The 22,217-nt window shown below is 42.1% G+C and overlaps 1 protein-coding gene across 1 annotated transcript in view; it reads right to left on the reverse strand.

Annotated features, from left to right (window-relative positions):
* Positions 1-22,217, reverse strand: part of herc56.1 (HECT and RLD domain containing E3 ubiquitin protein ligase 56.1) — a 100,483-nt gene that overhangs the window by 59,090 nt on the left and 19,176 nt on the right. Inside the window, exons 11-22 of the mRNA XM_052041017.1 lie at positions 21,862-21,967; positions 20,942-21,131; positions 19,613-19,803; positions 19,408-19,509; positions 17,707-17,802; positions 14,766-14,936; positions 10,938-11,081; positions 8,911-9,077; positions 8,019-8,076; positions 6,569-6,639; positions 3,982-4,165; positions 2,862-2,964 (exon numbers count right to left, since the gene is read on the reverse strand). Coding sequence (XP_051896977.1) covers positions 2,862-2,964; positions 3,982-4,165; positions 6,569-6,639; positions 8,019-8,076; positions 8,911-9,077; positions 10,938-11,081; positions 14,766-14,936; positions 17,707-17,802; positions 19,408-19,509; positions 19,613-19,803; positions 20,942-21,131; positions 21,862-21,967 — 1,583 coding nt within the window. The remainder of the gene's footprint in view (positions 1-2,861; positions 2,965-3,981; positions 4,166-6,568; positions 6,640-8,018; positions 8,077-8,910; positions 9,078-10,937; positions 11,082-14,765; positions 14,937-17,706; positions 17,803-19,407; positions 19,510-19,612; positions 19,804-20,941; positions 21,132-21,861; positions 21,968-22,217) is intronic.

The following is a 22,217-nucleotide window of genomic DNA, read 5'->3' on the forward strand; positions in this document are numbered from 1 at the left end:
AACTGGAGCACCCAGAGGAAACCTATGAGATCACAGGGAGAAATTACAAAGTCCGCAGTAACAGCACCTGAGGTTGGGATTGAACCCGTCACTCAAACTATGAGGCAGCAGATCCACCTCTGCCCCTTAACTCCTGATTGAACAGCAATGACCAAAAACTCTACCCAGCAGGTTCTGGGAAACCACAAGTCCTTTTCAATGCATCTTTTAAATAGCAGGGTGTGAGCTTACAAATCTGTGAGAGAAAGCAGTTTTGTTTTCAACAAACATGATTAACCCGAGAACACAATTCACATTCACTGTTTTCTCTACGGAGAGTCTACAGTCTGCCTGTCTGCAGAGTTATGTAGAGCAAAAGACATTTTCCAAGCGCTGATAGTCTCAGAGCTCTTCCTCATCAAAGCAACCTTCCTGTCAGGAAGGACTAATTGAAAATTGAACAAATAGAGTCAGAGTTATACAGCCTGGAAACAGGCCCTTCGGCCCAACTGGTCCATGCCAACCAAGATGCTCCATCCAAGCCAGTCCCATTTGCCAGTGTTTGGCCCATAACCTTCTAAACCTTTCCAATCCATGTACCTGTCCAACTGTCTTTTAAAAGTTGTTATTGTACCTGCCTAAACCACTTCCTCTGGCAACTGATTCCACATAGATACCACCCTTTGTGTGAAAATGTTGCCCCTCAAGTTCCTATTAAATCTTTCCCCACTCATCTTAAACCTATGCCCTCTAGTTCTTGATTCCCCAACCCTGGGAAGAAGACTGAGTGCACTCACCCGTTCACCCCCACTGATGTTAATCTAGCTCCCTCAGTAACCTGTCTCCCCCAGTGCCCTGTGTCACTGACTGTCTCTCCACTGATGTTAATTCATGCACTTATAAGGAATAATTTGGGCACAGTGGGGATGATCATAAAGCAAGAGGTTTCAATTAAGTGAGTGAGGCAAGCATTATTCAATTGTATTGTAAAAGGGCGGGGGGTGGTTTGGGGGCTTGCAAAAAAAATGTCAGACAGACCTCATCAGCCTGTACAGATGGGGACCAGTACATGGTTTGATTGCCTGGGTGAGTTAATTAGAGACCTGGTCTTTCATTGTCATTGTGCCTAAATCCTGGAAGTCCCTCCACAACAACACTATGGGAGCGCTATCACCAAGAGGAACACAGCGATTTAAGGCGGCAGCTCACCACCACCTTCTCAAGCTAATCAGGATGTGCAATAAATGCCAAAAATAATATTTAAAAAAGGCATTCATTCGTTGAATTTTATTGTCCATTTCCAATTGGCCTTAAACTGAAGAGACAGTCAGGATCAATCACAACAGTGGGTCTGAAGCTGCCTGGATTGGAGGGTATGGATTATGAGGAGAGACTAAGGGAACTGGGGCTTTAGTCTTTGGAGAGAAGGAGGATGAGGGGAGACATGATAGAGGTGTACAAAATATTGAGGGGAATAGATAGAGTTGACAGCCAGCGCCTCTTTCCCAGGGCACCTATGCTCAATACAAGAGGGTATAGCTTTAAAGTAATGGGTGGGAAGTTCAAGGGAGACATCAGAGGGAGGTTTTTCACCCAGAGAGTGGTTGGTGCATGGAATGCGCTGCCTGGGGTAGTGGTGGAGGCAGATATGTTGGTCGAATTCAAGAGATTGTTAGATAAGCATATGGAGGAATTTAAAAAAGGGGGATATGTGGGAGGAAGGGGTTAGATAGTCTTAGGCGTGGTTTAAAGGTCGGCACAACATGGTGGGCTGAAGGGCCTGTATTGTGCTGTAGTGTTCTATGGTTCTATGGAAGTCTCATGTGGGCCCAATTAGGTAAAAATTGGAGATTACCTTCTCAGGAGCACATTAGTGAACAAGAAGGGTTTTACAACAATCTGGTTATCATTACTGATACTGATACAAACTCCAGATTATTTAATGACTTGAACATATATTCCACAGCTGCATGATGGGATTTAAACTCATATCATTGGTTGCTCATTATGTTACTATATCTGTATCGGCCATTCTATCCTTTGAGCATACTCCAGCTCTTAACTGGATCATGGTCAATTGTGTCTCATCTCAGTTAGCTGCCTTTCCTCTTTTTCCCTTAATGCGTTATCAACTAAAATGCAGAGATTGCCCTCCAACTGGATAACTCCAACTGAACTCCAGGATCCACCATTTTCATGGAAGTAAATTCGAGACCAACTCCAAATATTTGAGTGCAAAGATATAGATGGGCACCCCAGTGCCGTGCTGAGAGAGCACTACATTGCTGGTGGTGCCATCTTTCAAATGAAACATTAAACCAAGATGAGACTCCAGCCTCTTTATTCCTGTGGGTTATTTTGAAGAGCAGGGAATAACATTCAGTGTCCTGGACAACATTTTCCCCACCATAACATTATTGAAACACACTACTTGATTATTATGGCATTATAATTTCTGGCAGCTTACTGTGTACTATATGACTGCTACATGTGACTGTGTTTCAAAAACACTTCATTGATTGTAAGGAACATACTTAAAGGAATGTGAAATATGTTATATGAACATAAGTCTTTCTGTTTGTATGGACAGTGTTGGTAATTTCATCCTAGTATAGTTTAGGTTTAATTTTATGATTGAACCACCTTGTTCTGGATTTCCCACTAAAAGAATTGGCTTCTCTCTGTCAAATCTGTTGAATCACTCTAAGTTGGTGTATCTAAACTTGATTGAACAATTGGAAAGGAGGGGGATTGTGGTCTTTTGTACCAGAATAGTAGAGAAGCCCTGGGTGACTAGATCACAATGGAAGTGTACACCCTATTGGAATTACTTGAACTAACTTTAACTCCGAGATATTGTAAAAGCTCAGTGAGATACTTACAGAGAAAAAGTTTTTTCTCATCAAGAACCAGCTGATGGAAAACTTCCCAGAACATCCTGATGGTTGGGTGCAATTTGTGGTACTTTCCTTGATAGACTGTATTCTGTGTGGAAAACATCATTAGTGCTTACAGGCGGACACAGGGAGAAAGGTGAACAACAACAAAGTTCCACTTACTGTATGTTCTGCCTTTAATGTTGCAAATTGCTCCTATGGACATTGTGGGAGAGTATCAAATGAAAGATTGACACTGAGCCAGGTTTATTCAGATGATCAAAAATTTGGACAAAAACAAGAGGGCATTGGCCCAAGGTGAGAGGAAGGAGCTTTGAAGGGAATCTGAGAGGTAGGTTCTTTTACACAGAGAGTGGTGGTTATCTGGAATGTGCTGTCAGAGGAGGTGTTGGAACCACAAGCAAGGACTTCAGGATATGTCCATGTTAGCAAAGGCTCAGTGGATGGGCATTATAGACTCAGCCAGAAGGCTGTGGGTTAAGAGACTCAAGCACCAAGATCTAGGCTGACACTCCAATGCATTACTGAGGCAGTGCTGCACTGTTGGATGGGACAATAAATCAAGGCCCCTTCTGGTTGCTCAAGTGGACACAGAAGTTCACAAGACCCAGCTCCAAAGAAGAGCAGAAGATTTATCCTTGATATCATGGCCAATATAGATTCCTTGCTTAACATTTCTAAAACTCATTTGCTGGTCATTATCAGCACAGTAGTTTTGTGGGGGCTTGCTACGCACAGTAACATTTACAAAATTACAATAGTGACAATACTACAAAAATATTTCAACAGTTGTAAATTGTTCTGAGATGTCCCAAAGGTGAAATAACAGTGGTTATAAAAATACAGACCTTTTATTATTCAATTCCTAAGGTTGCAACATTAATTCTCTTAATTTGTGTTAGTGGATCATCTATTGTGTCACACAACACTGAAGACCACTTTCTATATGTAAGTTGATAACTGAATGCATTGAGAGAGGTCTTTCTATGCAGTATTGTTGTCTCAGTGCTATTTCTGGGAGCTTGATGTGTACAAATTGCCTGCCACTTTTCCTTATGTTACAATACTAAATGCTCTTGAAAAGCAAAGTAGATGATTTTCAAACCTCTTCCAACATTTGCCAGTCATAGTCAGTGCTTCCAATCAAGATGTCCTTCAGCTCTTGAGGTTGGAATAATTTTATCATTTTTTCATCCAAAATATGGTAGAATCCTTTTTTAAATTCCTCAAAGGGTTTCTTGATTGAAGTTTTGAATACATAATTCAAGCAGGCTTCGACAAATTTCTCCCTTGATTACAAATAGAAAACAAAATAAAATGCAATGAGAATGTTCAGTGAAACAGACTTTTTACATTAGTCATTCACTGGATGTGGACACCACTGGGAATGCCAGCATTTTTTCTCCACCCCTAACTGGTTCTGAATTGAGGAGACAATTAAGAGCCAGCCACACAGGTAAATCTGGCATTACATCCAGTCTACAGAGGTGTGAAAGTCGACCCGCGCTCTGTAATAAATCAGACAACAGCAGAACCAAAGAACTTACAATTAATGCTTTATTAGTTTAACACTAGTGGGAGTAGGGGTACATGGAGGAGCAGTCAGTGCTGCTCTTCCCTGCACGTGGCCCGACTCAAGGAATGCAGGGTGCTAACAAACTTTACTTGTTCTCTGGTGGGTGTCCACCTACTGGACAAGCATACCCATAAGCATACCCACATGGCTCAAGCTGTTTACCAGTAGAGAGAGAGAGTAACCCTTTGTTCACCAGAGCTCCCTTCCCATTGTTTTCTACAGAGGGTAAAGAAGGCTAATAGGCAGGCAGAACAAAATGGATATATTAGAGTCATACAGCACAGAAACAGGTCTTTTAGCCCAACTTGTCCATGTCAACTGTGTTGCCCAGCGAGCTAGTCCCATCTGCCAGCATTTGGCCCACAGCCCTCGAAACCTTTCCTATCCATGTATTCATCTAGATGGCTTTTATATGCCACTATTTATAGCAGCTCATTCCAAATATGCACCACTTTTTGCATGAAGAAGCTGCCCCTGATGTCCCTTTTAAATCTCTCACCTGTCATATCCATCAATATCAATCCAGTATTTTGGTGGTGGACCACTGCTGAGACTAGTATCAATTTCAGGTTTAATTAATTCAATTTAACTTCCTTAACTGGTATGGTGGGATTCGAACTTGTGTCTTTGGCTGCCGGTCCATTAACTTAACCAATACACTACAGAACCAATGCAAATGCAAATAAAGAGCAAGAAAGGACCAGCTGATCTGTTGAGACTGCTCCCCACACACGTGAAACTTGCAACCACAGTACATCCCCTGCACTCCAGCAATTACACGTACTTCCGAAAGAGTCAAAGTGTTCCCAGAACTGGTGCAGGAATTAAATTTGCCAGCTCTTGCTCCACCCCTTCCCCTCACCTCTTTATACTGACTATCTCCCTCTATCTTTCAGTGCAGATGAAGGGTCTCTACCTGAAAGGTTGACTGTCCATTTCTTTCCACAGATGCTGCCTGACCCGCTGAGTTCACCCAGCAGTTTGTCTTTGTGCCTGGAATCTCTGGATTATCTCCCTAAGGCCTATTAAGACCAATTCATCAGATCACAAGAGGGTGTAAAATCTGAGTGGACAACTCTCAGGTTTGGAAGGGAAGAGAGCTGAATGACAAAAGTTTCTGTTTATGTTGTGCCTTGAATGTTGCAAAGTGCTCTAAGGACATTGTGGGAGAGTATCAGATGAAAGATTGACACTGAGCCACATGAGGGGGAATTTTCTCAGATGATGAAAAACTTGGACAGAGGTATCAAAAACAAGAGGGGATAGGCTTCAGGTGAGAGGAAGGTATTTTGGAGGGGATCTGAGGGATAAGTTCTTCGACATAAGAGAGGTTGATATCTGGAATGTGCTGCCAGAGGCGGTGGTGGAATCAGATACAATGACTACATTTAAGAGGCATTTAGACAAGCACTTGAATAGGCAAGGCATTGAAGGATATGGTCCAAATATGGGCAAATGGGAATAGTGCAGACGGGCAAAAATATTGTTCTGGACATGATGGGCCAAGGGCCTGTGCTGAATGACTCTATGAGATAGTATTTAAGGAGGGTATTAACAGACCAAAGAGAGGTAGAGGAGTTTAGGGTGGTGGGATTGGATGGCCTTGACCACAGAAGGGGTGCCTGCCAATGGCTTAAGTTTGCGGATGTCAACAGAGATAAACCAGAGATATGCAGGGATCTTGCTGATCTTGCTGAGATGCAGGGATCTTGCTGAGATGGAGGGAACGACAAAGGTAAGGCGAGGTGAGCAGGAAGGGCCATGAGAGCTTTGAAAGCGAGGATGAGAGTTTCTCAATGGGGAGCCAATGTAGATCAATAGGCACAGGGGTGAAGGGGGTATCTTGGTATGAGTTGGGTCAGGTCAGCACAGCCCTGGCTGATGTTTACTTTGAGCAGAACAATGGAGGCCAGCCAGGGCACAGTAGGAACAGTTCAATGTGGATAAACAAAGGCATGGATGAGGGTTTCAGCAGTGGATGAGCTGAGACATGGGATGGAGTCAGGAGTGGTTCCAAGGAGATGGTAATGGGATGAATTTGTGGTGGAAATACTGGCAGTTCTAAGGCTCTAAAAAAATGACCTGATTGTAGCTCTATTGCTGAGTTATAACTCACCGGTTCTCCTTGGTCACAAGTTGTCTTTTGCCATTTGGAATGATTTCGACATCCCGTCCTTCCCAATAAATCTACATAAAAAGGGCTGGTTATGAGTATTGCTAGTTCTCAGTCCTAATGATTACCAAGCTTATTTAATCTTCAGCTAATAATTAGTAATTCCAAAAGTGTATAGGAAGACTAATTTCGAAGATGTGCAGGAACAGAAATATTGGGGATATACATTCATAAACACTGATTAGGCTGCAGTGTGTATCATGGTTGATTTCAGTAAGGATAACACAGCTTTAAAGAAGGTGTTGAGGAATTTTATAAGGGAGAGAGGAAATAAGGAGAAAATGTTCACAGTGGCAGACAGGCCAGTAACCAGAGAGGATACATCTGGCAGAAGGGAGCAAGGCGGCATTAAAAAAATACACACACAGATAATTCTTATCAATAATGTGCTGATTGAAAGTGCAGTGAGGAAAATTTTTCCCTAACGTTTAAAGTTGTATAAATGGTTGAAGATGAATTGCCCACAGAACTTTGAGGCAAGGGCAGTGGAAAGAGGATAATTAAAGGCTCTATTAAAGTGCCAGCATGATGATAGGTCTGTATTGTATTGTTTGAAGATTCTGTTGCACTCTTCTGGAAAGGAATTCACGATGACACGAGAAGTGAAATGTAATTATGAAAATGTAATTATTTATCAGAAACAAAAAGAGAAAATGCCAGAAATACTCAGCAGGTCAGGCAGCATCTGTGCAGAAAGAAACAAGCCAATGGCCTTTTATCAGAATAGATCATTACCCTGAAACATTTTTATTCTGACCTGCTGGATGTTCCCAGCACTTTATCTTTTTGTTTGAGATTTTCAACATCCGTGTTTTTTTTGCTTCAAATATTTATCTATCTAAGCATCTTATACAAAATGCACAATTCAAAACTTTGAAAATAGGCCTATTAAAACCAATCCATCAGATGCAAAGCTGAGTGGACAACTCTCAGGTTGGGAAGGGGAGAGACCTGAATGACAAAAGTTTCCATTCATGTTGTGCCTTGAATTTGCAAAGTGTTCCTCAGGACATTGTGGGAGAGTATCAAATGGAGGATTGACACTGAGCTACATAAGGGGAAATTTGCTCAGATGATGAAAAATTTGGATACAGGTATCAAAAACAAGAGGGCATAGGCTTAAGGTGAGAGGAAGGTGTTTTGAAGGAGAATTGAGGGGTTCTTCTACACAAGACGGTGGTTGATAGCTGGAATATGAAAATAGTTCTCAATTGCCTGAGTTAAAAGCACAGTGTTGTTGTTGACATGTACTTTACTCTGCTGCTGAGACATGATTCCACTGACTACAGTTGGACCTAATTCTTGAAGCAGAATATGTGGCATCGATAAGTAAAGAGATTTTCCCATTTGTGCTCCACTGCACCCTGGCTTAAACTCATTCTTTTGTACTCACCATAAAGTAGAATTCCAGATCTTCAACCTCGTCATATTTCAAAATGTTTTGCAAGACACTGGAAACAACCAGGAAAGGAAAGTGCTTAATAAATTCATTACGTAAATTGTAAATTGGATTGAAACTGCAGAGTTGCTGAGTGAGTTCGTATTTAAAATGATTGTGGACAGAAATAAAATTGGACTAAGTAAAACTGGAGTCTTTTCTGCTGTTGATTGCAGGGACAAGCATAAAGCTGGTCAAAGCTTTAAGTTCCATCTTACAGCAGAGACAACATAGCCCCGGCTGATTTATGCACATACCTTAGAACAAGGAATACCCTGTTCCAAACCTCAGGGAAATCTAAATGAATCACATCCTTCTTGTTGTATGTACCTGCCTTCTACGTAGCTCCAAGATGCAATTTTTCAGAATGTGCTGGCAGTTTATAGTACTCTACAGATTTGGAAAAATCCACCTGGATTGGGTCTTCTGCTTAGACTCACTGCCTGTAGATGTCCCCATCCCCTGACTTCCCTTCCTCTTCCCTTTGCCTCTCCCCAACTCCCCAAATGTAACAGCTTTACAGTTCTTCACAGAGGCTTTGGGAACATCAGATGCTGTCGTATCTCACTGGTTGTAAAGCTCTTTGAGTCATCCTAACAGGGATGTGAAAGGGACTATATTAGTGTATTTTTTTCTTGTTTCTTTGTACGACATTCAAATGATTAGCAGCTGAACAGAGACCTGAATTGATCTTAATATCTTTTCTTCTTGCAACTTGGTCTCTCTCCAATTTGATTTCCTTATTCTTCTCTCTGTATCAATATTTTCCACATTGTACCCAAACACTGTGGGCTGGTAGACCCTAGCATCTTTCAGCATACATTTACCCTTCGATGTAGGAACTTACTTGTGCAAATCAGGTTCCACTTCTAACAGATCCTCCAAAGATGGCTTGATGGCCAGTAGCTTCTTAAACAGTGCGAGTGGTAAAGGCATAGAGACCAGACACGCATGGTACACAACAAGACCACACAATACTCCAAGTAGGAAGTAGTCCTTAATTGGCACTGAGACCTATAACGATGACAACAGAGCCAAAAAACATAACAGTTGATTGCCAAAACATATAAGGCTTTAAGCTATAGGATCCCCAGAGAGGCAATGACACAACAGAAAGTATCTGACACCTTTTGAACACATATATTGGTTAGTTTAAATTTTTTAATGCTATTCTCATGTTACAATCTTCAACCCATTTTCCCAGTTTATTGCAAATCCAAGGTAATATCCGAAAAAAATTCCAACATGGAAACATTAAATGATGTCATGAGGCTATCTTGCTTATTGGTAAGTGGCCAAAGAATAAGAAGGTAGTTCATGGGCACGTGGGAGGGAGTAAGTTTCAGGGTTAGTGGGAATGCTGAATATTCCTTTGTTATTGTAATAAGTAAGAATTTCAGACAGGAATGCACTGTGCAGTCAAGTCTAGAAATACAAGAGCATAATGGAGGATTTGCATCTTGGAGCTCATCTCCTCATTGCCTGACATTGAAGGCAGGTTCACACAGCAGTAAGGATGCACATCATTTAGATTTCCCTGAATTATAAAACAGGGTCTTCCTTGTCCTAAATTATGGATATTATTCAGCCAGGGCTATGTTGTCTCTCCTGTAAGATGGAACTCAAAGCAGCGACCAGATGAACTGAGTAACTGATAGTCAGTGGCAATGTTACAGAAATGGAAATTTGTTTGTTTATGTTGCAGCTGGTTGGTCGGAATCCCATCTCATGATCAGATATGAAGCCACAGTTGCTATTGTGAGAGATTAAGAAGTGTTGGTAGTCAGAGGGACCCCGGCATATGAATCACTGAAAGCTAACATGCAGGTGCATCAAGCAATCAGGAGGTACGTAGGCCTTTATTGCAAGAAGATTTCAATACAGAAGCGGGGACCTCTTGCTCCAAGTACATAGAGCCCTGGTGTAACAGCATTGGGAATACTGTGTGCAGGTGTTGACTGAAAATTTTTTAGATCTAGTCTCTTCCAGCTTCAGACAGGTACCAGCTGGGCTTAGCTTGGGAATGGAGATAGTGAGTGCAACCACAGACAATGGTTTTGGCTTTACAAAATATGGTTGGAAGAGATTCTTGTTTATCCAGGATTAGATGCCGTTTAAGCAGATTGACAGTTTACAAAAAAATGCAGGGGTCCTAGAGATGGTGGTATTATGATCTTAGAACGTAGAACAGTACAGCACAGGGACAGGTCCTTCGGCCCACGATGTTGTGCTAAACTAATTAAACTAGTAATTAAATGACGAACTAAACTAATCCCTTCTGCCTGCACAATGTCCATATCCCTCCAATTCCTGCACATTTATGCATCTATCTAAGTGCCTCTTAAACACTATTGCACCTGTCTCCACTACCACTCCTGGCAGCGCATTCCAGGCACCCACCACTCTCTGTGCCCTGGAGATCTCCCTTAAACTTTCCCTCCTCACCTTGTGCATGCCCTCTAGTATTAGACATTTTGATCCTGGGAAAAACTTACTGGCTGTCTACGCTATCTATGCCTCTCATAATCTTACAAACTTCTATCAGGTCTCCCCTCAGCCTCCGTCGCTCCAGAGTAAACAACCCAGGTTTGTCCAACCTCTCCTTATAGCTCATGCCGTCTAATCTAGGCAGCACCCTGGTAAACCTCTTCTGCATCTTCTCCAAAGCCCCCACATCCTTTCTATAATGGGGCAACCAGAATGAATGCAGGTGTGGCCAAACCAGAGCTTAATAAAGCTGCAGTGTTTGAGATCTTATGGAACATAAATGGTTTATGATGGAGGTATGTAGAAGACATAGGAGAGGATCAGTATGGATTTTTGGGTGTCCAAGGTCTATCAGTACTGTTGCACTTCATTCATCAACTTACTCACCTGAGAAGGAAACCAGATAGTTCTGAAGTTCTGAAAATAAATAAACATCTTTGAACTTGGATGAACCAGCTTTTCAAAAACAGACACGAAGAATTTCTTTTTGACAGTTTCCAGGTCAATGCCAGGCTCTTCTGCAAATTCCACCTAAAGAAAAGGTGCAAATGTTTGTACAGAAGAAAAGGTAACAGAGTTAATTCCTGAAATTTATGTTTGAAGATCAAGACAATAGGTGTGTGAACTGCTGGATGATCAAGCTCTGCCTAGCCAGCTTTGTGCCATCCTGTGAAGTGTATCAGGCAGCCCTGAGGGTGTTATCTGAACAATCACTGCTGCCAATCTCGAGCAACCAATCTACAATGGACTCAGATGTCAACTCCAGTGTCTGAGAGCTTAGGTCATAGTATATGCTCCTCCCAAGCAACACCCACGTCCAAAAAGTGGTCATCGCCAGTGCTTGGATCTATGGAAGTGGCTGTGCATTGTGCTGTGGCTCAGGAACTTCAGAATTAGGTTTACTATCACTGACTTATATGACGTAACATTTTTTGTTCTGCGGCAGCAGTACAGTGCAAAGACATAAAAATTACTTGGTTCCCTTGGAAGCAAAGTACACTACATGACCATTGCAATAGTCCACATTTTTACAGGGAAGATGTGGAGGCTTTGGAGAAGGTACAGAGGAGGTTTACCATGATGCTGCCTGGATTAGAGGGTATTAACTATAAGGAGAGGTTGGACAAACTTGGGTTGTTTTCTCTGGAGCGTCGGAGGCTGAGGGGAGACCCGATAGAAGTTTACACAATTATGAGAGGCATAGATAGGGGAAATAGTCAGAATCTTTCTCCCCAGAGTAGAAATGTCAAATACTAGATGGAATAGCTTTAAGGTGAGAGGAAGAATGCTTAAAGGAGACGTGCGAGGCAAGTTCTTTTGTTTTTATACACAGAGTGGTGGATGCCAGGAGTACACTGCCAGGGGGTGATGGAAGCAGATACAACAGTGGTGTTTAAGAGGGTTTTAGACAGGTACATGGATACCCAGGGAATGGAGGAAGATGGATCATGTGCGGGCAGAAAGGATTAGTTTAATTTGGCATCGTGTTTGGCACAGACAATGTGGGCTGAAGGGCCTGTTCCTGTGTTATGTTCTATGTTTGTTGCAGGTGACTCGGGATGAATTGTAACTGCACAAAATATTCCTGATGCTGCTTCTCCAGGGCCCTATGTAAATAGAGCAGGGCATCCCCACTGTTGTACTGAAATCCATCTCAGATACATAATATACATACTTCTGGAAAAAAATAATTCATATCAGAATGCATTGCTGCCATGTGTTTACTGCTTCCCCAGGAATGTTTTTGAATAGATTGATCCTGCTCTTAACACCATCATCCCCTCAGTACTAATCACCAAGCTTCAAAACCTGGGCCTCTGTACCTCCCTCTGCAACTGGATTTCCTGATAGGGAGACCACAGTCAGCGCGGATCGGTAATAACATCTCATCACTGATAATCAACACAGGCGCACCTCAAGGATGCGTGCTGAGCCCACTGCTCTACTCTCCCTACACTCATGACTGTGTGGCTAAGCACAACTCAAACACCATCTATAAATTCCTCGATGACACCACTGTTGTTGGCAGAATCTCAGATGGCGACGAGGAGGTGTACAGGAGTGAAATAGATCGGCTGGTTGAGTGGTTCGCAACAACAACCTCGCACTCAATGTCAGCAAGACCAAGGAACTGATTGTGGACTTCAGGAAGGGGAAGTCAGGAGAACATACACCAGTCCTCATTGAGGGGTCAGCAGTGGAAAGGGTGAGCAGCTTCAAGCTCCTGGGCAACATCTCGGAGGATCTATCCTGAGCCCAACACATTGATGTGATCATGAAGAAGGCACACCAGCTCATCACAGTCTGGTATGGAGGCTCCAATGCACAGAGGCTGCAGAGGGTTATAGACTAAGCCAGCCCCATTACAGACACAACCCTCCCCACCATCAAGGACATCTTCAAGAGACAGTGCCTCAAGAAGGTGGCATCTATCATTAAGGACCTTCACCATCTGGGACATGCCCTCTTCTCGTTACTACCATCAGGGAGGAGGTACAGGAGCCTGAAGACCCAAACTCAATGATTCAGGACAGCTTCTTTCCCTCCGCCATCAAATTGTTGAACACATGAACACTACCTTATTATTCCTTTTTTTGCACTATTTATTTATTTTGTAATTTATAGATTTTATGTCTTTGCACTGTACTGCTGCTGCAAAACAACAAATTTCATAATAAACCTGATTCTGATACCAACCTGCATATCTTTGGGATTTGGGAGGAACCCGAATCACAAGTAGGAAACCCATGTGGTCACAGGGAGAACATGCAAACTCCACATCGACAGCATCCAGGATGGAACCGAGGTCTCTGCAGCTGTGACATAAGCAGCATTAACCACTGCACCACTGTGAGGCTATCATTGCTTTGAAGCCTGGTTTTGCATGAGTATCCATAACAGGTCCAGACCAACACAATAAATCCAACTCAAGTAGATCCCCATAGGCAATAAATAGAGCCACCTTTCCTCTTGACAGTATGCTTCTACATGGCAATATTTCTGAACCAAATGTTTTAATTTAATGATGGTTGAGAGCTTCAAGTTCCTAGGTGTAAATATCACCAACTATTTCTCCTGGTCCAGCCATATGGATACTGTGGCCAAGAAAGCACACTAGCACCTCTACTTCCTCAGAACTCTTAAGGAAATTTGGCATGTCCCCGATAACTCTTGCAAATTTTTACAGATGTACCATAGAAAGCATCCTGTCCAGATGCATCACAGCTTGTATGGCAACTGCTCTGCCCAAGACCACAAGAAATCACAGAGAGTTGTGAACACAGGCCTGTCCATTATGCAAACCAACCTCCCCTCCATTGACTCAGTCTAAACTTCCCACTGCCTAGGGAAAGCAGCCAACGTAATCAAGGACCCCTCCCACCCAGTCATTCTCTCTCCTCCCCTCTCCCATTGGGCAGAAGATACAAAAGCTTGACAGTACGTACCACTAGACTCAAGGACAGCTTCTATCCGGCTGTTATCAGACCCTTGAACGGACCTCCCATACGCTAAAACTTGAACTCTTGAACTTTGATCTCCTAATCTACCTCGTTGTGGCCCTTGCACATTATTTGTCTATCTGCACTATACTTTCTGTGTAACTGCAACACTATATTCTGCAATTGTTTTTTCTTTTTACTATCTTGATGCAATTATGTATGGCAAGATCTGTCTGGATAGCACGCAAAACAAAAGCTTTTCACTGTAACTTGTTACATGTGACAATAATAAACTAATACAATCCAAATCCAACTTTTTTAAAAATTCTGAATGCATTTAAAAGTTTGGGTTTAAATTTCTCAGCAGCTATGGTATAAATAAAACGTATCACTAACTCAACCTTAACTGGATGCCAGGCTAGTAACTTAAACAATATATTTCCGTACACCTTCTGAATCCATGCTGCTATACACCATATGACAAGATGAAGGGTCTTTTACCTAAAATGTTCACTCTGTCTCTCTTTCTATGGATGCTGTTTGACCTGAGTGTTTCTATCATTTTCTGTTTTCGCATCTGACAGTTCCTATTTTTTTTCTACTGACACCAGCCACAGTATTTACAGATGTTTTAAAATGAGTGCAAATTCTTTGGGACATGAACTCATATTTTATGATTTCTGTCCATTATGATTTTTGTCCAAAAACATAACTACGATACTGGTTCATCCAAGACAATCATGATTCTTATAGTAATAAATAGATTTTGTTTTACCACAAGTTCCTTCTGTAGATCCGCCTTAGCCATGTTCTTCAATGTATTAAATGTATCAGCAACCAAGCTCCGGTGATTAACCTTTAACATGAACCTGCCGCATCTGGGAGGTTCTGGGCTTCTTGCGAGTGAGTTGTGTAACATGAAGTGAGCAGCTTCAAAAAATGCTTTCTACCAACAGAAGTGGAAAGAGATAGATAATACACATTGTCATGACATTAAATAAAGCATTGAATATACTGATGCTTAAACTATAATCATTAGCCCATGGAATTAAGGGGTCAGGCAACAGGCATCAAAAAAAGGCTTAAAGGCAGAAGGGCAGGGGATGGTGGTAAATGTTTGATTTTCAGTGAGAGCTGATGTCCTTCAGGGTCAGTACTGGGACCACCACTTTTATATACATATAATGATTTATAGGTGGGTATACGGGGTACCAATTCCAAATTGCTTATAACAAAGCTTGGGAATGATAAAGAGGGAGGAAGATAGTTGTAGTCAAGAAGGAATTGGCTGGTTGAAAGGGAAGACATAGCAGATGAAAAGTTACTCACTCAAACTCAATGAAAAGTTCTAAAGGTGTGCAGTAACAAAGGGTTCTGGTTTATATGTGCATAAATCCTTGAAAGACACAGGCATGTCGAGAGGATTGTTAGTAAAGTATTTAAGGTCCTGTCCTTCATAAATTGACTACAAGAGCAGGGAAGTTACGTGAAGTCTGTCCAAAGTGTTAATTAGGCTGTAAATGGAAAATGGCATCTGCTTCTGGTCACCTAATTTTAGGAAACATGGCAATGTCCTTGGGATGACACAGATGAGATTTACGAGAAGCCAGAGATGAAAGATTTCAGTTCCAGGCGGGAGCTGCTGGAAACACATAGCAGGTTAGGCAGCATCTGTGGAAACAGCAACAGAATTAATGTTTTCCATCTGGGACCCTTCGTCAGAACTGGGAAATTCAGTTTTTCTCTCTCCATTGGTATAGGCTAGCTGACTGCATGTTCCTTAGACCTGATATCAGCAACAGATCACACAGACAAAGAAGTATAACCTGCTTCTAATTGCTACATAAACTCACGTGAGATAACCTATTGGAGATATTCCCTTTGTTTTACCCACCTGTCCCAACAACTTCTCAGCAACTTAAAACTAACTTGTTTTCTTTCTTTTCCCGTTCAGACAAAGAGTCTTTGACCTGGAACATTAACTTAGTTTCTCTCTTTACAGACGCTGCCTGACCTGCTGAGTATTTCCAGCATTTTCTGTCTTTATCTCAGATTTCAGTTTTGTTTTCACTTTCATCCACTGATTGCTGGGCATCTGTCCTGGCTTGGTCGGTCTCTTTCCCTCCCTTGAGTCAGAGGGACTAGGTTCAATTCCCACTGAAACTCAAGCATAAAAAACTATTCTGAGGCTCCATGGAAGAAGTATCATGTTGCTGAACATTGGATAAGGCGTCTAGAACTGAGGTTCTGCCAGCTGTCTGATAGACAAAAAAGATTTAAAAAAGATCAGAAGAGTTACACCTGTATAACACTGGGATACAGTACTGGTGTGGACAGGTCTGTCTCTATAACACTGGGCTGCAGTACTGGTGGGGACAAGTTTGTCTCTGTATAACACTGGGGTACAGTACTGGTGGGGACGTCTGTCACTGTATTACACTGGGCTACAGTACTGGTGGGGACGTCTGTCACTGTATTACACTGGGCTACAGTACTGGTGGGGATAAGTGTGTCACTGTATTACACTGGGATACAGTACTGGTGGGGATAAGTGTATCACTGTATTACACTGGGATGCAGTACCGGTGGGGATAAGTGTGTCACTGTATTACACCGGGCTACAGTACTGGTGGCGATGGGTCTGTCTCTATATAACACTGGAGTACAGTATTGGTGGGGAAGTCTGTCACTGTATTACACTGGGATACAGTACTGGTGGGGATAAGTGTGTCACTGTATTACACTGGGATACAGTACTGGTGGGGATAAGTGTGTCACTGTATTACACCGGGCTACAGTACTGGTGGCGATGGGTCTGTCTCTGTATAACACTGGAGTACAGTATTGGTGGGGACGTCTGTCACTGTATTACACTGGGATACGGTACTGGTGGGGATGGGTGTGTCACTGTATTACACTGGGCTACAGTACTGGTGGGGACGTCTGTGTATTACACTGGGATACAGTACTGGTGGGGATGGGTGTGTCACTGTATTACACTGGGCTACAGTACTAGTGGGGACGTCTGTGTATTACAGTGGGATACAGTACTGGTGGGGATGGGTGTGTCACTATTACACTGGGATACAGTACTGGAGGGGACAGGTTTGCTACTGTATTACATTAGGGTACAGTACTGGTGGGGACAGCTGTGTCTCTGTATAACATTGGGGTACAGTATTAGTCGGGACAAATCTTACTGTATTACACTGGGATACATAATATGAGTACAGAGCTTGCAGAGTCTAAAGGAACACTAAGATGTGCCAATGATACAGTGAATGAGCATTGCACTGAGCGGTAGTGACTGGGGCAGGAAGGGACAGTGTGCAGGAAGCAAGTGGAGCAACAGAGGCATTGATGGGGCAGTGAGCGGGACAGTGAGGACCAGTGAAGGGGCAGTGGCTCGGGCAACGAGGAAGGCAGTAAAGACTGGCATCCTCTTCACTCATCTCTTTGCACAACTGATTTAGGGAGATGAGTGAGTGCAGGGAGCAAAGGGAAAGTTTTGCTGTGATAGCAACATTTCCTTCTTTAATTAAATGTCCCTTCACAGGATTATCATCAAACAACCGTTGGCACGAATATTTAGGACTGGGGACATTGGTACTGGGAACCACAATCTTGGACAAAGAGATAGGTTTTCAGGAACAACTTTGAAGAAGAGAGGCAGTGAAACTTAAAATCACTTTGGAATCATACATTTAGTTCTTTACCTGCTTCTTCAAAGTTGAATCCACACGAAGTAACTGAGCCTTGACGATTAAATCAAAGATAAATGGGTAGGAAAGAATCATCAGGATAATGTCGGCCTTTTCCATTTGATTGCCATGTAAGAGTAAAAAAGCACAAGTAGTGTTATTATGATATTCACAGACAAAGATGACTATTATGACATTTGTTCCTGGGAGTGAACATCACCAACAGCCTGTCCTGGTCAAATCACGTAGTTGCCACGGCCAAGAAAGCTCACCAGCGCCTCAACTTCTTCAGGAGGTTAAAGAAATTCGGTTTGTCCCCTTTGACACTCACCAACTTTTATCAGTGCACCATAGAAAGCATCCTATCTGGATGCATCACGGCTTGGTACGGCAACTGCTCTGCGCAGGACTGCAAGAAACTGCAGAGAGTTGTGGGCACAGCCCAGCGCATCACGGACACCAGCCTCCCCTCCTTGGACTCTGTCTTTATCTCTCGCTGTCTTTGTGAAGCAGCCAGCATAATCAAAGACCCCACCCACCCGGGTCATTCTCTCTTCTCTCCTCTCCCATCAGGTAGAAGATACAGGAGCCTGAGGGCACATACCACCAGACTTAAGGACAGCTTCTACCCCACTGTGATAAGACTATTGAACGGTTCCCTTATACGATGAGATGGACTATGACCTCACAATCTACCTTGTTGTGACCTTGCACCTTATTGCACTGCACTTTCTCTGTAGCTGTGACACTTTACTCTGTACTGTTATTGTTTTTACCTGTACTACATCAATGCACTTTGTACTAACTCAATGTAACTGCACTGTGTAATGAATTGATCTGTACGAATGGTATGCAAGGCAAGTTTTTCACTGTACCTTGGTTCTAGTGACAATAATAAACCAATACCAATACATAGTAGCAAGCCATTCAGCCCATCAAGTCTATGATAAACTGTGCTGTGAGGAAGATGTAGACAGGTAGTTCTCGATGGAGAGTCTATGCTGACTCTCAAAACAATCCCATTCCCCCACTTATTTCCCTGGAACTGATTCTCTCTCAGACACCCATCAATTCCCCACACACTGGGGACAACTGGCAGCATTCAACTGACCTGCAAACCAGCATGTTTTTGGGATGTTGGGGGAAACTGGTGAGCCGGGCGAAACCCACATGGTCACAGGGAGAATGTGAAAACTCCACGCAGACAGCATCAAACCTGGGTCGCTTGACCTGTGAGATGGTGACGTTGTGCTGACTGGCCAATTTTATAGAAGCCACTTGAACTGGGTAAAGAAAAATTGGCTATTATTTGCATTGATTCACTGGTAAAAATATTTGTCTTTTCAACGCTATAATGGATATTTCATTCTGTCCCAGTAAACTTCCTTGTTTAAAATAAAGACACCATAAACTGTTCGTCAACTGTTAGAGATGATCGTACTTTCTGGTTTTAGAAATCTCTGGCCAACAGGCTCAGCTTTAACTCACCAAATTCACTATTAGAATATCATTTAAATAGTATGGAAGTTCTCAATAATTGTTCTATTTCTCAGGAAGAAACACTGATGGAATCATCTGTAACTAAAGCATCAAAACAAGGTGGTAGCACGATAGTACAATGAGGCAGAGAAGTTGCCTACAATAGGCTACCAAACAAGCACAGACATCGATCTTAGTTCCAGGCCAACACTTCTAAGGATGTTGCTTGAAACTTACCCATTGTCCTTCGCTAGGTGTGAGGATGTTGAGTGGAAGCCGTTGAAGTTCACTGATGTAGAAATTGCTCTGTGGAATTCTATGTTTTGACTTGGTATTTGCCTAAAGGTGAAATACAGGAAAAAATGATCTTAGTACCTTGTTGTTTTGTGCTTCAGGTGGTGCCTGAAATGATATATTTATAGCAGGTTTCTGTGATACTTACTTTGTAGACTAGTTCCAGTACATCCAGACCTTCTTTTAAATCAGTTTGCATTTGATTTAACAGGAGATACTGTGACTGTGGCAATGATTGATATAAGGAATGGAGGTCTATTACCAGCTGGGTCAACAGATTCTTAATCATCTCGACAATCGTATTCAGGTAGGATGATTCCAGGGTTGACCAATATTTTCCTAATTGTCAAAAAAAAGCACAAAATTGGCTACTCTGAAATAATCAAAGCACTAGAATAATAACAGAAGATATGTATAGAACTTACTATTTACAATGTTGAAAGATAGGAACATCCTTGTCTACCATGACTGCAGGAGTTGAATCTAGAGCTTTCAATAATGACATTATTTTTCAGGGCAAAACTGGTCGAGCCAGCATTTAATACCCTTTTCTTGAGGAAAGAGATGCAGTCTTTTGGTAAAGATATTCTCACAAGGCTGCAGCAATGATGAAGGCATGCAAATAAACTAACTTCTCTTAGAGAAATGAGTGCTAGTTGTAGTGAGATTCAGATGGGTATCACAACAATGCAACTCAAACTACACCTGACTGATAAGCAAAGCAAAAATGGTTAGAAATTTGTTCTCAGTCACCAGAACTGAATTTGGAAGTTGAGTTCAGTTGAAGATTTCTGGTACAAATGCCATTGATTGGAAAACATCCAAACTTCTTGAAGCACGTGCGGCAATCTAGGGAGGGAAATGGACAATCAACGTTTCGGGTCGAGACCCTTCATCTTGATCCTTCAGTCTTTTGAGTCCAGATGAAAGGTTTCGACCCAAAACGTCGACTGTCCGTTTCCCTCCATAGATGCTGCCTGACCTACTGAGTTCCTCCAAAACCTTTGTGTGTTGCTCCAGATTTCCAGTATCTGCTGTCTCTTGTGTCTCCTTCTTGAAGCACATGACTCTTAGAAATATTTACGAACATGAACAAATCTAATAAATAAGTATCTTTTAAAAGTTTTGATTCATTTCATAGATGTATTTAAAAATAACATTACACTGATTATACAAAACCATCACTGATCTATAATCCAAATACATATGTAATTCAAATAATGCAAAGTCCTAAGAAATTTAAACTGGAGATCTTCTACTATATGACAAGTACAAACCCTATATGCATATTTTGTGCAAGAGACTGAGAATAAATTTCTGCCCTAAAGCATGTCCACTATAGCAGACAACTGCTGATTTCTCATTCACTTGAGATTCAGTTCTTGCAGAGCAGTATTGAAACTCCTCCTTTTCCTTTCTCCAGCCTGTTCTGTAAATGAATGCATGCAAAGAGCCATGCTTGGCTTGGTTCTCTTACCCAGTGTATCTTTTGAGGCAGGATCCAGATGTGCAATGGCTTTTACAAAGTCAGTAAGCAGAGTGCTGATGTTGTTCTTGTGCTGCATTACAGGGCACTCTGGCAGAATCAGGTAAATCATCAATGCTTCTTCATCAGAGCACATCATCTTAAGATGTGGAATTAATTTCGATGCCAGGCTTGATGTTATCTGTAAAACAAATGCTTACTACAGTGGAGCATTTCAGCTTATGCCAGCACCCAGTCTCCTCACTTCCCTGCCACTCCTACAAGCCTAGCAATTCGCCTTTGATTGTTTTGCCACTTACATACACTAAGGGGTAATTTACAGCAACCAATTATGTTGGATGTAGGGTGACCAGAATACCAGCAGAAATCTAAACAGTCATTGGAAGAGTGAGGACGGGCAACATACAAGGTCAGGATCGAACCTGGGTCCCTGAAGCTGTGAGGCAGCACTGACTGCTACACCACCATACCATCTTAGAGCTTATTGAATATGCTACCATTCATCACCCCAATTCACAATAAATGTTTATCACAGACGTCAGAAAGCCCTAACGTAAACAGCTTTACAGGATAGTGAGAAAGGTAACATGGCATCTGGAAAAGCATCTTGAGTGATTAGCTCAAGGTGTCCAATAGAGTCCACATAGACGAGGTGTGCAGCGAGGGGATAGCATGCTTGGTTAATTTCTCTCATTTTATTATAAGTAATATTGGAAACTTTTACCTCCACTTTTAATTTTGAGTATTAGGTAGCTCTATCTGGCTTAATGAGTCCAATTTTAATAATCTAATTTAGTGTAAGTAATTCACAGTATTAAATAGTTATGTATTTTGCATTGTAATAGATATCCAGTATTCATAAGGTGAAAAGCATGAGCAGGCCATCCCAATGAAATGGTGCAGATATTTACCTTGTTGACAATCCAGTCTTTTTCACTAATCTTCTGAAACATTTCTCTGGCTGCTTCCATATCAACACTCAAAAGGTTGCCTCCTGTTTTGCACTGGTCTCCATCACTATAAGGCAAACATTGACATTTCTAAAACACCCGCAACATAATACTTCATAGCATAACTCAATTGACCACCTAAAGTTCTTCTAAACCCTACATTTTAGCATAGAACATAGAACAGTACAGCACAGAACAGGCCCTTCGGCCCACAATGTTGTGCCAACATAGCTAATCCCTCCTAACTACAGAATGCACATATCCCTCCATCCTCCTCTCCAAATGTCTCCAAATACATGGCATTATGGTTTGTTTAC

This window comes from Pristis pectinata, chromosome 2 (assembly GCF_009764475.1).
Source record: "Pristis pectinata isolate sPriPec2 chromosome 2, sPriPec2.1.pri, whole genome shotgun sequence".
Lineage (NCBI taxonomy): Eukaryota > Metazoa > Chordata > Chondrichthyes > Rhinopristiformes > Pristidae > Pristis > Pristis pectinata.